The sequence below is a fragment of the Neoarius graeffei genome, chromosome 23 (genome assembly GCF_027579695.1).
Source record: "Neoarius graeffei isolate fNeoGra1 chromosome 23, fNeoGra1.pri, whole genome shotgun sequence".
In the NCBI taxonomy this organism is placed as follows: Eukaryota; Metazoa; Chordata; class Actinopteri; order Siluriformes; family Ariidae; genus Neoarius; species Neoarius graeffei.
The window spans coordinates 832241-848104 of record NC_083591.1 but is presented as its reverse complement, the minus strand read 5'-3'; the positions used below and the strand labels follow the sequence as shown (position 1 = coordinate 848104).

The window sequence follows — 15864 nt, the reverse complement described above, 5'->3', positions numbered from 1 at the left end:
TCTATTTTGTGCAAAACTGCAATTAAAACGTTTCTGTTCACTCGTGTTTTGCAGAGTTTGAAAACGACTCCCAAAGTGATTCACTTACGTTTGTAAGCAGCTTCTTTTGGAATGTCATGTTCATGGACGCTGCTGCCCACATGGGAGAGACTTGATCTTGGGAGGGCGCTAACACTGCCTATCTAGGGAACTAGATAATGTGCACTATCTAGGGAACTTCCACCTGATAGGCGTCAGAAGACTGAATACACACTGGTGTCTGCTACCATTTATCCTCTCACTGCTTTTCATCCATGAGAGGATAAATACCTGATACTCCCTATTAGTCAGACAGAACTGAGGAAGCCTTTCGGCTGAGAGGTGAAACGTCTTCAAGAATCTTCAAGCAAGTCCAGTTGCTCCTTTTACCACCCACAGTTTACTCTGACCTGGATGACTGAGAATCTTCACAGATATGCTTCAACCATTCACACATCTGTCTGTGACGTGGCATTTTCCCAGATAATGCAATTCCATCATTCTACTGAGTGGATCAGATCGGATTTAAACGTTTGGAAGGTGAGAGAAATGAGAGATATGAGAGAAGTGAGAGATATGAGAGAAGTGAGAGATATGAGAGAAGTGAGAGATATGAGAGAAATGAGAGATATGAGAGAAATGAGAGATATGAGAGATATGAGATAAGTGAGAGATATGAGAGAAGTGAGAGATATGAGAGAAGTGAGAGATATGAGAGAAATGAGAGATATGAGAGAAATGAGAGATATGAGAGAAGTGAGAGATATGAGAGAAATGAGAGATATGAGAGATATGAGAGAAGTGAGAGATATGAGAGAAGTGAGAGATATGAGAGAAATGAGAGATATGAGAGAAATGAGAGATATGAGAGATATGAGAGAAGTGAGAGATATGAGAGAAATGAGAGATATGAGAGAAGTGAGAGATATGAGAGAAATGAGAGATATGAGAGAAATGAGAGATATGAGAGAAGTGAGAGATATGAGAGATATGAGAGATATGAGAGAAGTGCTCACTCCCTGTCTGAGCTGGACAAAAGGAACAGAAAGACCTGCAGTTGACCTCATTGACCTTTCGTCTTAACTACACGGTACACACTCTGTGTCCATCAGACTTAGTGTATGGGTCATCATATTCACCGTGTGTGTGTGTGTGTGTGTGTGTGTGTGTGTGTGTGTGTGTGTGTGTGTGTGTGTGTGTGTGTGTGTGTTAGAGCAGCGCTGTGTTAAAGAGAGGAATGATTTTATTTGAAAAGAAAATGAAACAGCGCTTTGATGTTCACCAAACTTGGCAGAATTACAGCATTAATGAAGAAAGAGAGACAATGATGGAGCTTATTGTTTCAGACCCAATGCATGTTAATGTCATCTCTCTGCATGCAAGTGTGCAAATGTGCACCGGACATTAAATCGGTATTAAATTGGCTCTTTTCATGGGCACGACCCGAGAGCCTGTAGTTTGCATGATCCTCTAAACCTCACGTTAATCTTCCCGACACTGAGCCTTCACCATCACCTCAAACCCAAGAAGAATGTTTTTATAAAAGAATTGTGATATTCATATTTCACTTCAACATACTTTATAATGTCCTGTGTTTAATAGTCAGGTCTCAGAGAGAGAAAATATTAAACACTGATGAAACACTCCACACACTGCTCCACCCATAAACGCTTTCTCTCCTCACAAACGTGTTTCCCTCAGTGCCGCCCGAGTCCTGCTCCGTCCGAGTCCTGCGCCGCCCGAGTCCTGCTCCGCCCGAGTCCTGCTCCGCCCGAGTCCTGCTCCGCCCGAGTCCTGCGCCGCCCGAGTCCTGCTCCGCCCGAGTCCTGCGCTGCCCGAGTCCTGCGCCGCCCGAGTCCTGCGCCGCCCGAGTCCTGCTCCGTCCGAGTCCTGCGCCGCCCGAGTCCTGCTCCGTCCGAGTCCTGCGCCTCTGTCCTCTGTGTTACTGCAGTGTCTTCTGGAGCTGTGAGTTTCCTCCAGAGAGATAAATCAGTTTACCTGTCAGTTGTTTTGTATTTGACAGATGATGGAAAGATCAGTCTGAGCCTTTCTGCAGCACCAGTCAGACGCATCGGAGAGATGTGTGTGTGTGTGTGTGTGTGTGTGTGTGTGTGTGTGTGTGTGTGTGTGTGTGTGTGTGTGTGTGTGTGTGGTGTTTATCACTCTGTGTGTCTGAACATATTTGAGACAGGAGCTGATTTTGTGCAGTAGGAGATTCAGTGCACAGCTTCGAGTGCCTCATTTTACTGCATCACAGCTTTATTTTTATTATTTTTCATTTTTAGACCACTCTAACATTGTTCTCAAATTCATCTGGGTGGTTGTATATATAAATATAAATATAAATATAAATATTTGTTTACACCCTGGGATTGTGAGTGACTTGGACTTGAGGAGACAATATTATACAGGGTCGCAGGCGAGCTGGATCCTATCCCAGCTGACTACGGTCGAAAGGCGGGGTTCACCCTGGACAAGTCACCAGGTCATCACAGGGCTGACACATAGACACAGACAACCATTCACACTCACATTCACACCTACGCTCAATTTAGAGTCACCAGTTAACCTAACCTGCATGTCTTTGGACTGTGGGGGAAACCGGAGCACCCGGAGGAAACCCACGCGGACACGGGGAGAACATGCAAACTCCACACAGAAAGGCCCTCGCCGGCCACGGGGCTCGAACCCAGGACCTTCTTGCTGTGAGGCGACAGCGCTAACCACTACACCACCGTGCCGCCCCCACTCCAAACCTGTTTCATGAATTTACACAATACACCATAACACCACCATTAATGATAACACACACACACACACACACACACACACACACACACGTATGTAACTGTGCCATAGTTGACGGATTTGTGCCATAAAGAAATGATTCGTATCAGAGTTTGAAAGCATCTTAAAGAGACCTTCCTCCTCAACTGTGTGTGTCTGTGGTTATTTTTAGTGCAAGTGGCTTTAGGACTGATCTCTGTGTGTGTGTGTGTGTGTGTGTGTGTGTGTGTGTGTGTGTGTGTGTGTGTGTAGCAGGATGGAGGGATGGCGATGTTTGTGCGCACTGATAGATTGAGGTCAGACGTAAAAAGGCGTGTTATACATCAGCTCATATTTTCAGCATGTGTTGATCCATCTGGAGCTGAATATTCAACACACACACACACACACACACACACACACACACACACACACACACACACACACACACACACGCACGCACACACAGAGTTTGTTAGAACACGGTATGTGCTTCATGCAACATCAGAGAAAACTGTGGTGTATTTCAGTTAGAGATCACTGCAAAAATCTCACAAATCTCTTTCCTGAGTTCATCATCACTGCATCTCTAAACTCACCGCTGTAACGAACCCCGAGAACAGAACCAGGCTTTGCTCGGCTCTGGAAAGTAACAGCACCTGATTGGTTTATTTTACTATAACTTATTCATTTTCCAATCAGATGATTCAGTTGAGGGTGGCACAGGGAAACATGGGGAACAGAGCGATATGCATTCTTTAGAATTGTGTAGGGCGGCACGGTGGTGTAGTGGTTAGCGCTGTCGCCTCACAGCAAGAAGGTCCGGGTTCGAGCCCCGTGGCCGGCGAGGGCCTTTCTGTGCGGAGTTTGCATGTTCTCCCCGTGTCCGCGTGGGTTTCCTCCAGGTGCTCCGGTTTCCCCCACAGTCCAAAGACATGCAGGTTAGGTTAACTGGTGACTCTAAATTGAGCGTAGGTGTGAATGTGAGTGTGAATGGTTGTCTGTGTCTATGTGCAGCCCTGTGATGACCTGGCGACTTGTCCAGGGTGAACCCCGCCTTTCACCCGTAGTCAGCTGGGATAGGCTCCAGCTCGCCTGCAACTCTGCGCAGGATAAACGCTTATAGATAATGCATAATGTATGTATGGATGGATGGATGATTCAGTTGAGCTGCGGGTGACGTGTTGGGGATTAACTCCACAGGCTTATCCTGATGGGATCATGATTATGTCAGGGACACTGTACAGCGAGCTGGTCATTATGGTGAAATAAGCCCTGACAGAGTGATGAGGACATGAAACAGAGCAGTCTTACAAAAGAAATCAATAATTTAACACAAAATATGGACTTTAAATGAATTTTATTGCTTCCAATAATGACATGAAAATGATTATATTAGAGGGACAGAGGGATGTGTAGGACGACTTGGAGACAAAGTGAGAGAGGAGAGATTGAGGTGGTTTGGATGCGTACAGAGGAGAGAGCCGGGGTTTACTGGGAAGAGAACGCTGGAGACGGAGATGCAGGTAGAAGGAAAAGTGGAAGAGCAAAGATGAGATTTATGGATGTGATGAAGGAGGACATGAGGACGGTTGGTGTGACGGAAGATATGGAGGACAGGAGAAGACGAAGGGACATTATCTGCTGTGGTGACCCCTAATGGGAACAGCTGAAAGAAGAAGAAGAAGAAGAAGAAGAAGAAGAAGAAGAAGATTAATGACGTGCTCCACAGCAGTGGTCTGTTTTACAGAAATAAGAGATCGCTGGTTGCCGTAGGCGACCAATCAGAATGAGCCGTGTAATAATTATATTGAAACAAGAGTTCTTACAAACACACACTGAAAAACATCTGAACTCTAAAGATTTATTGGTGTTGAAACTGTGAGGGATTTCTGTGACACTTCACTGGTGGTGTGAGTGAACTGTGGAGGCTCCGGGGATCTGCTTTCATTTCATTTCCTTATAAATGTGCACGTGCTGTTCCTCAGACTAATGTTTCTTTTAAAGCGTCGTAACATCATATACTGACTTTATTCCATTTACTGCTCTTTGTAATATTTTTAAACATGTAGAAATGTTTAATTTCATTATTCTTGAAGGCGTCTTTACTCTTCAGTGTTTCTTTGCATGTACCTCAGACTTTTACACAGAACTGTACAACACCATATTTAGTGCAAATCCTGACTTTTGCAGCCTATCTAATGCACTACAGTTGTTTATATTAACTTGGAACATTACACTCTTAGAAAAAGGATCTTTAAAAGAATCTTTATAAAAGTAAAAAGGTTCTAGTTTGGAACTGGTTCTGGTCAGGAAACTCTGTGATCCAGAGCTCGACAGAGAATCGGAAACAGGAACCTTTCATAGTTATAGTTAGTTAGTTAGTTAGTTAGTTAGTTAGTTAGTTAGTTAGTTAGTTAGTTAGTTAGTTAGTTAGTTAGTTAGTTAGTTGACTTTATTAGTACCCAAAGGTAGATTTGGTTTGCAGTCAAGTGATCTCTGCTCATACAAAACACCCAAACATCTTGGACACACATAATATACAAACATTCCACACTAAACACAAGACATAACATACAAGCATTTCACACTAAACACATTATATATAATGTAATATATATAATGTAATTATATTATATATAAATATATAATTATAATCAGATTAGATTAGATTAGATTAGATTAGATTAGATTAGATTAGATTAGATTAGATTAGATTCACTTTATTCATCCCACATTGGGGAAATTCACGTGTTACAGTAGCAAGAAAATGTCAGGGTTAGAGCGGTATATGATATAATTTACTCATTTAGTCTATTTAGGTTTTTTTCTTTCTCCCCTCCTCTCTCTCCCCTTCCTCTCTTCCCCATATCTTATTCTTTCTATATTTGTATATGTAAATACTTAATTTATTTTAATTTATCTAGAAGTTTTCTCTATTTCTTTTCTCTGTTTATCTGTAATGATGCTGCTGGAATCTTAATTTCCCTGAGGGAACCCGCCCAAAGGGATCAATAAAGTTTTATCTAATCTAATCTAATCTAATCTAATCTAATCTAATCTAATCTATAAACTCAAGTCCATCATCACACAGTTAATCCGCATTTGTTTTTATTTATTTTACATGAACATTTTCATGACATAGCTGAGCAAGAAAGAACAAATCTGAATATTTCTCCTCATATGAATTTGTGTCTTGAGAAAAATGTGGTGGAAATTTGGAGCAAAGTTGTGTCGATAATCTCATAGATCATCTCGACACCCTGCTGAGTGAACAGATGATGCGGGGATAAATCATGATACAAATTTATGATGATTTGATGAAATAAAACATGAATGGTGAGTATTATCAGGCTGTGTGATATCTGAGTTTTTCCTCGCTGTACACATGACTTCACTGTAGATGGAAGTAACACAGCACTAACCACAAAAACACACAATAAACATATGTCAAGTGTGAAAGAGCTGCTGTAGGACTGACTACAGATGGATTTAATGAGAAATTAGAGTTCTCTCTCTTTTTACAGACTGCTGAAAGATAAGAGAAAAGAGAAGCAAATGGAGGCAGAACAAATGTTCATAAAGGTTTATTAAGAAAATGAATATTTGTTATTAACTTTTTCAGTTTTAATAAAAGGAATATTTTAGTGAGTAGGTTATTATATTTTAGTCCAAGCTTTACAAATGTGGGTCAGTAATTATTGTTGGCTATTAAGAAAATGAAACTATATATATGTATTAATTTAACAAAAGGAATATTTAAGTTGATAAAGAATATAAATTGTACTAAAATAAAAATAATGACTGTGAGAGAATATCAAGTGAAGAAAATGGATTTCTTCACCCGATATCATGTCGACTTAAAGAGGGATGTAGTGTTAACAGACGGATCTAAAGGAAGAGAATAAAATTAATGACATGAGACTTTATTTAGAGCTCAGAGAGAGAGAGAGAGAGAGAGAGAGAGAGAGAGAGTCTTTTCTAATTAACACCCAAGCTGTTAGATCTCTCTCTCTCTCTCTCTCTCTCTTTCTTTCTGGTGCTGTTTCTTCCCCCAAGTCATAGACCTGTTCATCTCCTCACACACGCTTTCACACCATCACTTCCTGTCTGTTCAGCTCAGAATAAGCACAAAGAAATGAAAAAATCATGTGTGTGTGTGTGTGTGTGTGTGTGTGTGTGTGTGTGTGTGTGTGTGTGTGTGTGTGTATGAAATTAAAAGTGATGTAATGATCTATGAAGAAATTTTTTTCACTTTGTTTGAAAAGTCCAGGGAAAAACATCACAGCAATAAAGAAGAAGAAAAAAACCCCATTTGTCCTCCTTTCTGAAACTGAGCATTCAGATTAAACTGACCAGTGAAATGATGAAATGTTATAAAACCTCATTTTATATTTACACAGAACACAATATCAAGATTAATATCTAATAAATTAATGTCTCATGTCTATAAATACAGAAGTTTAATGTGTTCTATAAAATATAACACCAATAAAATCATTTATTTCCATCCTGATGAAGAAATCTGTCAGTGACTGCCATCTAGTGGACACACACACACACGCACACGCACATATATACATAGTGTCCAGCGGGGAGACTGTTAGTTATTCAGCTTCCTAATCCCAATAAAAGTGCACTAGATAGAAAGGGTATAAAATCATGGCTTAGCGTTCATACACTACTTACTGCCAGTAATGGTCACTACAGCCTAAATAGTGCACTTTATGTCTAATAGAGAGCTACTGGGGCTTGAGGTCCCTGTTCCTATGTAAGTGCACTACAAGAAAGGTCTCTTAAGCCTGTAAATAAGATAACAGTAGGGGAATAGGTTCTACACCCTGTCTAGTGCACTACATACAGGTGACATTTAAGGAAACAGGAAACAGTTTCTTATTCAATTCCTTAGAACGTGCACATCACAGATAGTGTATGAGATCAGGGACTCTGAACAGGACCAGTAAGAGTCTCATCTCATCTCATCTCATTATCTGTAGCCGCTTTATCCTGTTCTACAGGGTCGCAGGCGAGCTGGAGCCTATCCCAGCTGACTACGGGCGAAAGGCGGGGTTCACCCTGGACAAGTCGCCAGGTCATCACAGGGCTGACACATAGACACAGACAACCATTCACACTCACATTCACACCTACGCTCAATTTAGAGTCACCAGTTAACCTAACCTGCATGTCTTTGGACTGTGGGGGAAACCGGAGCACCCGGAGGAAACCCACGCGGACACGGGGAGAACATGCAAACTCCACACAGAAAGGCCCTCGCCGGCCACGGGGCTCAAACCCAGAACCTTCTTGCTGTGAGGCAACAGCGCTAACCAATACACCACCGTGCCGCCACCAGTAAGAGTCTATACACCCTAAATAGTGCACTGTGTGCAGTTAGTGAACATACAGTGTCTTAGTGAATCTATAAGAGGTAATGAATGAGTCATTCGGGGTCAGTGATGTTCATATGGGAAAAGGATCATGTGGTGAAATCTGTGGGCTGGAACTAACACACAGTTGAGTCATAAACAAAGTCATTAAAGGTCAGAGAGCAGCAGATGTTTCTCTGGGGGGAGGGGCGGGGCTGAAAGTTATTTCTCCAGATTCTCTGAATATTTTAATGATATTATGGACCATAGATGATGTGATCCACAAATTCTTTGCAGTTTTACATTGAGGAACGCTATTCTTAAATTGTTGCACTGTTTGCCCACACAGTCTTTCACAGAGTGGTGAACCCCGCCCCATCTTTACTTCTGAGAGACTCCGCCTCTCTGGGAGGGTCTTTTTATACCCAATCATCTTAATGACCTGCTGCCAATCAACCTAATTAGCGGTGAGATATTCCAGCAGGTGTGTGCTTTTAACATTACACAACTTTCCCAGTCTTTTGTTGCTTCTGTCCCAATTCTTTCGAAACATGTTTCTGGCATCAAATTCAAAATGAGCATATATTTTTCAAAAAACAATAACATTTCTCACTTTCTACATTTGATATGTTGTCTTTGTGCTATTTTCCGTGAAATATAGTTTCCATGATTTTCAAATCTTCACATTCTGTTGTTATTTACAGTTTACACAGCGTCCCAACTTTTTGGAAACGGGGATGTACGTAGTTTTAGAAGTAACAGCACACTGAGTAGTGAACAGGGTGGAGTTTGGGACACAGCACAGTTTCACACATGAACAACCATAACATTTATATTCATACATCACTTTAGTACATTTTATTGAGTTAAATATCACATCTGCACTCCGTTTACACAACTGCGTGGTTCAGAAGGTTATATGTTCTTTATTTTGAGCAACACCACCTCCACAAGACTATCGTGTGTGTGTGTGTGTGTGTGTGTGTGTGGTGATCAGAGTCTGCAGGTCTGGATGTTCATGGCCTCCTCTGGCCAGCGGTACGAGTCCACAGTGAAATCGTCGTAGTCGGTGGTGTAGATGTGTGAGCGCACTAACGCCTCTTTATCAGCTGGTTCAGGCTGCAGCATCGCCATCTTCTGTTGGTAGGCGTAGTCTACAATCTGAATTTACACACACACAAATATATATATGAGGAATAACAGAAATCAACAATCTTTCACTGATATCAAACACTAATCTGATCTCTCTCTCTCTCTCTCGGTGTGTGTAGCTGTGTTTAACTGTCAGTGCTAGGACAGGAACTCTCTCCAAAATAAAGGTACTAAATGGTACCCTCCCTTGTCCCTGGTGTGGTCCCTTTATTTTGTACCTTTAGTGTGTATCTGTCACCTGGAAACATGAACATGTTACATCATTCTGTATTAAACACCACTGAAGTACCTGTACTCTAAAGGTACTCGACCTGCACAGTACGAAGATACAGGTACAAAAGGTGTCCCCATGATGTACCACTCCAGTGACAAGGAAGAGTACTGTTTAGTACCTTTACTGTGGGAATAAACCCGACAGTCACTCCGGTGTGATGAGTGTAACGTAAGTAACGTCGCTCACCTTCACGGCTATTTTAAAGGAGACGTCCTGAATGCAGGTGAGAGGAGGATAGAGTCTCCCTTCAGCGAGGTCTTTCTCCATCACCAGCTCAGCGATCGTCTGAAGCATTTCAACACACACACTCAGACAAAAGTTTTTGCTCCCCTTGAATTTTTTAAGCAAAATCACGACGGTGACTCGGCTGGAGTTTTTTTTTGAGGAGGAGAAGGGGGACAGCTTTATTAATGCATTTAATCTTTACAATATAAATATATTTTTAATAGAAACAAACTAAAAAAGGACAAGAACACACAGTGTAGCTTGATGTAAATGTTCTTCAGGTTGTTGTTTGCTTCTGCAATTAAATCTATAAAACAGTGTTTTAACTGGAATAAAGTTATTTTACACAATAATTCATTTCTTTGGGATCCGGACAGACAGCACGCGGTAAAATCTAAATACAGTGAGATGGAACAGTCCCATAGTCTGGAATTACAGGAGATCAAAGAGGATATCATTTATTACTTTGCTTTTGTCCCATTATCAACAACTTCTCCGATCAATCAATCAATTTATGAATTAGTGAATTAACTGATTGTGATAAAATATTTGATATAATCAAAGTTATATACTTGACCAATAATTACGAACAATAGCTGTTATAATAATAAAATATCAAAGTTTTATTTTATTTTTGTTTTATTTCTGGAAGTTTTATCCAGCAGTTCCTTTACTTCTGGAATGATCTGTCATCTCTGAGCTCGAGATAACATGAGCTTTACATGATCTACATTTAAATTAGTGAGATCTGAAGAAATACTTTTAATGGTGAGAGACAGACAGAAGCTGTGTGTGTGTGAGACAGCGAGAAAAAGAGACGTATGTATCACCTCAGCTGTGATGAGGAATATCTGCTCAGGGATGTGAGACATGTTGCACGCCATCACGCCAAGAGCCACGCCCGGAAACACGTATGCATTATTACCCTGACCTGGGAAGAATCTCCGCCCATCAGCCAGGGTCACGGGGTCAAACGGGCTCCCACTGGCAAATATGCCCCGCCCCTAACACCCACACACACAATGCAGATACCCACAATTAACAATTTAATTGATTTAATTAATTGCCACTTTTATAATATAATATAACATAACAAAAGTGCAATAAAGCACACAGTCATTAATTAACAGAGGAATTCAAGAAATAAAACTTTTATTGCAAATTTAACTGTAAAAATGTAAAGAACAACACACAAAATAAATAATAACTTTAATTCACATTTTAGAAACATGTAGGTCAGTAGACAATATGTAAAAAATTGAAATCTGTAAATCAATAATGTATTGTAAAAAAAAATCTGTAAATAAATTCTGACTTCACTAAACAACATTACTGTGTCGAACAACAAAACAGACACTGCGGCGTCACCTGCGTGAGTGTGTAACACTGCGGCGTCGCCTGCGTGAGTATGTAACACTGCGGCGTCACCTGCGTGAGTGTGTAACACTGCGGCGTCACCTGCGTGAGTGTGTAACACTGCGGCGTCGCCTGCGTGAGTGTGTAACACTGCGGCGTCACCTGCGTGAGTGTGTAACACTGCGGCGTCGCCTGCGTGAGTGTGTAACACTGCGGCGTCACCTGTGTGAGTGTGTAACACTGCGGCGTCACCTGCGTGAGTGTGTAACACTGCGGCGTCACCTGCGTGAGTGTGTAACACTGCGGCGTCGCCTGCGTGAGTGTGTAACACTGCGGCGTCACCTGCGTGAGTGTGTAACACTGCGGCGTCACCTGCGTGAGTGTGTAACACTGCGGCGTCACCTGCGTGAGTATGTAACACTGCGGCGTCACCTGCGTGAGTGTGTAACACTGCGGCGTCACCTGCGTGAGTGTGTAACACTGCGGCGTCACCTGTGTGAGTGTGTAACACTGCGGCGTCACCTGCGTGAGTGTGTAACACTGCGGCGTCACCTGCGTGAGTGTGTAACACTGCGGCGTCACCTGTGTGAGTGTGTAACACTGCGGCGTCACCTGCGTGAGTGTGTAACACTGCGGCGTCACCTGCGTGAGTGAGTAACACTGCGGCGTCACCTGCGTGAGTGTGTAACACTGCGGCGTCACCTGCGTGAGTGTGTAACACTGCGGCGTCACCTGCGTGAGTGTGTAACACTGCGGCGTCACCTGCGTGAGTGTGTAACACTGCGGCGTCACCTGCGTGAGTGTGTAACACTGCGGCGTCACCTGCGTGAGTGTGTAACACTGCGGCGTCACCTGTGTGAGTGTGTAACACTGCGGCGTCACCTGCGTGAGTGTGTAACACTGCGGCGTCACCTGCGTGAGTGTGTAACACTGCGGCGTCGCCTGCGTGAGTGTGTAACACTGCGGCGTCACCTGCGTGAGTGTGTAACACTGCGGCGTCACCTGTGTGAGTGTGTAACACTGCGGCGTCACCTGCGTGAGTGTGTAACACTGCGGCGTCACCTGTGTGAGTGTGTAACACTGCGGCGTCACCTGCGTGAGTGTGTAACACTGCGGCGTCACCTGCGTGAGTGTGTAACACTGCGGCGTCACCTGTGTGAGTGTGTAACACTGCGGCGTCACCTGCGTGAGTGTGTAACACTGCGGCGTCACCTGTGTGAGTGTGTAACACTGCGGCGTCACCTGCGTGAGTGTGTAACACTGCGGCGTCACCTGCGTGAGTGAGTAACACTGCGGCGTCACCTGCGTGAGTGTGTAACACTGCGGCGTCACCTGCGTGAGTGTGTAACACTGCGGCGTCACCTGCGTGAGTGTGTAACACTGCGGCGTCACCTGCGTGAGTGTGTAACACTGCGGCGTCACCTGCGTGAGTGTGTAACACTGCGGCGTCACCTGCGTGAGTGTGTAACACTGCGGCGTCACCTGCGTGAGTGTGTAACACTGCGGCGTCACCTGCGTGAGTGTGTAACACTGCGGCGTCACCTGCGTGAGTGTGTAACACTGCGGCGTCGCCTGCGTGAGTGTGTAACACTGCGGCGTCACCTGCGTGAGTGTGTAACACTGCGGCGTCACCTGTGTGAGTGTGTAACACTGCGGCGTCACCTGCGTGAGTGTGTAACACTGCGGCGTCACCTGTGTGAGTGTGTAACACTGCTCGGCCGTACACTCTGCTTTACTCGTCGGGTTACTCAGAGCGAAGATGATCGGCCTCTCGTTAAAGGAAGCCATGTGTTTAATGATGCGTTCTGTAAAAGCTCCAGCGATGGCCGCCACCCCTGAAAACCAGGACAGGAAGTGATGTCATGTTCACACAGTCAGTTCACAACAATGTTATAATTAAACAGGTTCTTTCTTTCTTTCTTTCTTTCTTTCTTTCTTTCTTTCTTTCTTTCTTTCTTTCTTTCTTTCTTTCTTTAAATTGCATCAGTCATCATGTGTGCTTATAAAAAGACCATTTTCTGATAAAAGTTGCTTAAAATATTGTGAAATTATATGTATATAATATTATTATTCTCTCCACATTCACTGGATATGAGCAATTGCGCACTCTGATTGGCTACTCTACTACTAGGATATCAGCTCATATACCATGAGTAGAGAAAAACAAAATGGCGAAGCGTGTTACTGAACCAACCGAGGATAAAATAAAAAGTCTACTTGAAAAAAAATCCCCAAAAAATACAAGAAATATGGAATAAAAGTATTTAATGGTAAGAACGTATCTTTTTAATTTTTCAAGAATTATTATTATCATCACATTTTTCACAAATTGCTCCTGTCATTTCGCCGGTTTGTTTACATTCTAAGTGGAAATGATTTTGTCAGACATTTTGTATAAAGTTTTTATTTATCAAATTTGCAAAAAAAAAATGCTCCGTTTCTCAAACTCCAATGAATGTGGACAGAATAAAGCAGTTATTTCACTCAATCTCAGTGCTACGCGTCTCGTCAGCTATCAGCTCATGTACGATTCGATTTCGTGGAATAACTTAAATATATTTCATTTATATTATACACAATGCACTGACAAACACTTATTATTATTATTATTATTATTATTATTATCCATCTGTCTGTCTGTAACTATTATCCTTGGATTCAGAAAGTATTCACTCCCCTTTACTTATTGAACACCTTATTGTTTTGTGGATTTGATTCTGAACTGATACAGTTAACATTTTTAAGTGGAAACTTCTTTTGAAAGATTTTTGAAAACCAGAAAATTAAATATCTTATTCACAGAAGTATTCAGACCCTTTATTCCATACTCTATAGAAGCCTCTTTGGCAGTAATTACAGTTACACATCTTCTTGCACACATCACTACAAGCTTCTCACACCTGGATCTCAGCAGTTTATCCCATTCTTCAGGGCAGATCCTCTCAGGCTCCATCACACGGGACGGTGAGTGTCTGTGAACTGTGTTCTTCAGGTTTCTCCTCAGATGTTCGATGGGGTTAAGTCTGGGTTTCGTCTGGACCATTCGGGGATATTCAGAGACTTGCTCTGAAGCCACTCCTGTGCTGTTTTGTCTGTACTGTATGTTTCGGGTCATTGTCGTGTTGAAACGTGAACTGTCACCCCAGTCTGAGTTTGTGTGCACTCTAGAGGAGGTTTTCTTCAGGATGATTCTGTATTTGGCTGCATTCATCCATCCACTGTTACCAGTCTCCCTGTCCCTGATACTGAGAAACATCTCTATAGCATGATGCTGCCACCACCATTCTTCACCGTAGGGATGATATTAACCAGGTGATGTTTAGTGCACTGACTCTTCTTCGTCAGGTATAGCATTTGCTGTTCTGCCCAAAGAGTTACAGTTTTGTCTCATTGGACCAGAGAACATTTTTCCACATGTTGTTGTCATATGACTTTCACCTGACAGTCTCTTCTTGTCATCTTCTCACTCTGCCATAAAGGCCTGATTTATGGACTGCTGCAGAGAAACCTGGGAGTCCACCCAAAAGGTTCTCCAAACTCTGCACAGGAGTTTTCTGGATGCCTGATTTTGCCAGATGGCTGAGGAAGGTTCAGGGTGGTGCCAATCTTCTTCCATTTCAAAATTACCATGGTCACTGTGGTCCTGGGACACTCTAAGCCTTAGAAATTGTTTTATATCCTTGCCACAATTGTTGCCTCACCACAGTTTGATCACAGAAATCCACAGACAGTTTTTTGGACTTCAGGACTTGGTTTTTGTCCTGATAATGCAGTGAAAATTGTGTCCCTTACAGATCCTGTGTGCCTTTGCAAAATATGTCCAATCAGTTCAAATGGTGACAGGCGGACTCCAACTGAGTTCCAGATAAATCTCAAGGATAACTGAAGCAAACAGGACGCACCTGACCACAGCAAAGGCTCTGAACACTTCTGTGAAAATCTCTAAAAACACATTTTCACTTCATCATTGCGGCTGTAGACTGATGGGTAAAAATGTCAGTTATTTCAGTTCTAAACCAAACCCGCAACACAATAACGTGTGCAACAAGTACAAAGGTGTGAATACTTTCTGAATCCACTGGCTCTGTTATACGCTTATAATAATACTATAAATTCCATACTCTATCTGGCTTTGCACCATCATCACTGTGTTTTAACAAAATAAGCCTCGGCTGCTCGTTTAACGCTGATGTTTTACTGTGTTGTTGTGCTTTATTCCCTCTGACCTCCAGGACAGGTGGACTAGGACACGGAAAGAAGTGAAAGTAATCAAAATTCAAGCAGCTTCTCTACACGAGCGGCTGAACTCTCACAGAACTTGTTTGAAATCAGGTTTTAAATGGATTAAAACAGGAAGCTGGAGAGATACTGAAGGCCGTCAGAGTTCAGTGATCATCTCATTAGAAAGGAAAATCTGAGGACAAAACACATTAAAGGTCTCACTGCTATAAATTACTTTTATTTATTTTAACCTTTTATTTATGGCAAACTTTTTTCCTCAACTAAACAGTATATTCTATTATTCCAGCCCTCTATAAAATAAAACTAGAAAAGCACTCGGAGAGCGCAGACCTCTGCCAAGAATCCTTTAAAAAATTCCGGGATCCAGAAGGTGATCCGGATCACCGCCAAAATGTAATGGATTGTTACTTGTGCCCAGTCACACATTTGGAAAAAACTTCAGAGCAATCCGTTCATAACTTT

At 42.5% G+C, this 15864-nt stretch overlaps 1 protein-coding gene across 2 annotated transcripts in view; it reads right to left on the bottom strand.

Moving 5' to 3' along the window:
- Positions 1 to 8996: 8996 nt before the first annotated feature.
- The window catches only part of me1 (malic enzyme 1, NADP(+)-dependent, cytosolic), a 72135-nt gene continuing 65267 nt past the window's right edge, over positions 8997 to 15864 (bottom strand). For both annotated transcript variants that reach the window (XM_060905549.1, XM_060905550.1), the window contains 4 exons: positions 12853 to 12995; positions 10635 to 10808; positions 9766 to 9864; positions 8997 to 9314 (listed from right to left, as the gene is read on the bottom strand). In XM_060905549.1, the coding sequence (XP_060761532.1) occupies positions 9147 to 9314; positions 9766 to 9864; positions 10635 to 10808; positions 12853 to 12995 (584 nt within the window). In that variant the 3' untranslated portion in view covers positions 8997 to 9146. The remainder of the gene's footprint in view (positions 9315 to 9765; positions 9865 to 10634; positions 10809 to 12852; positions 12996 to 15864) is intronic.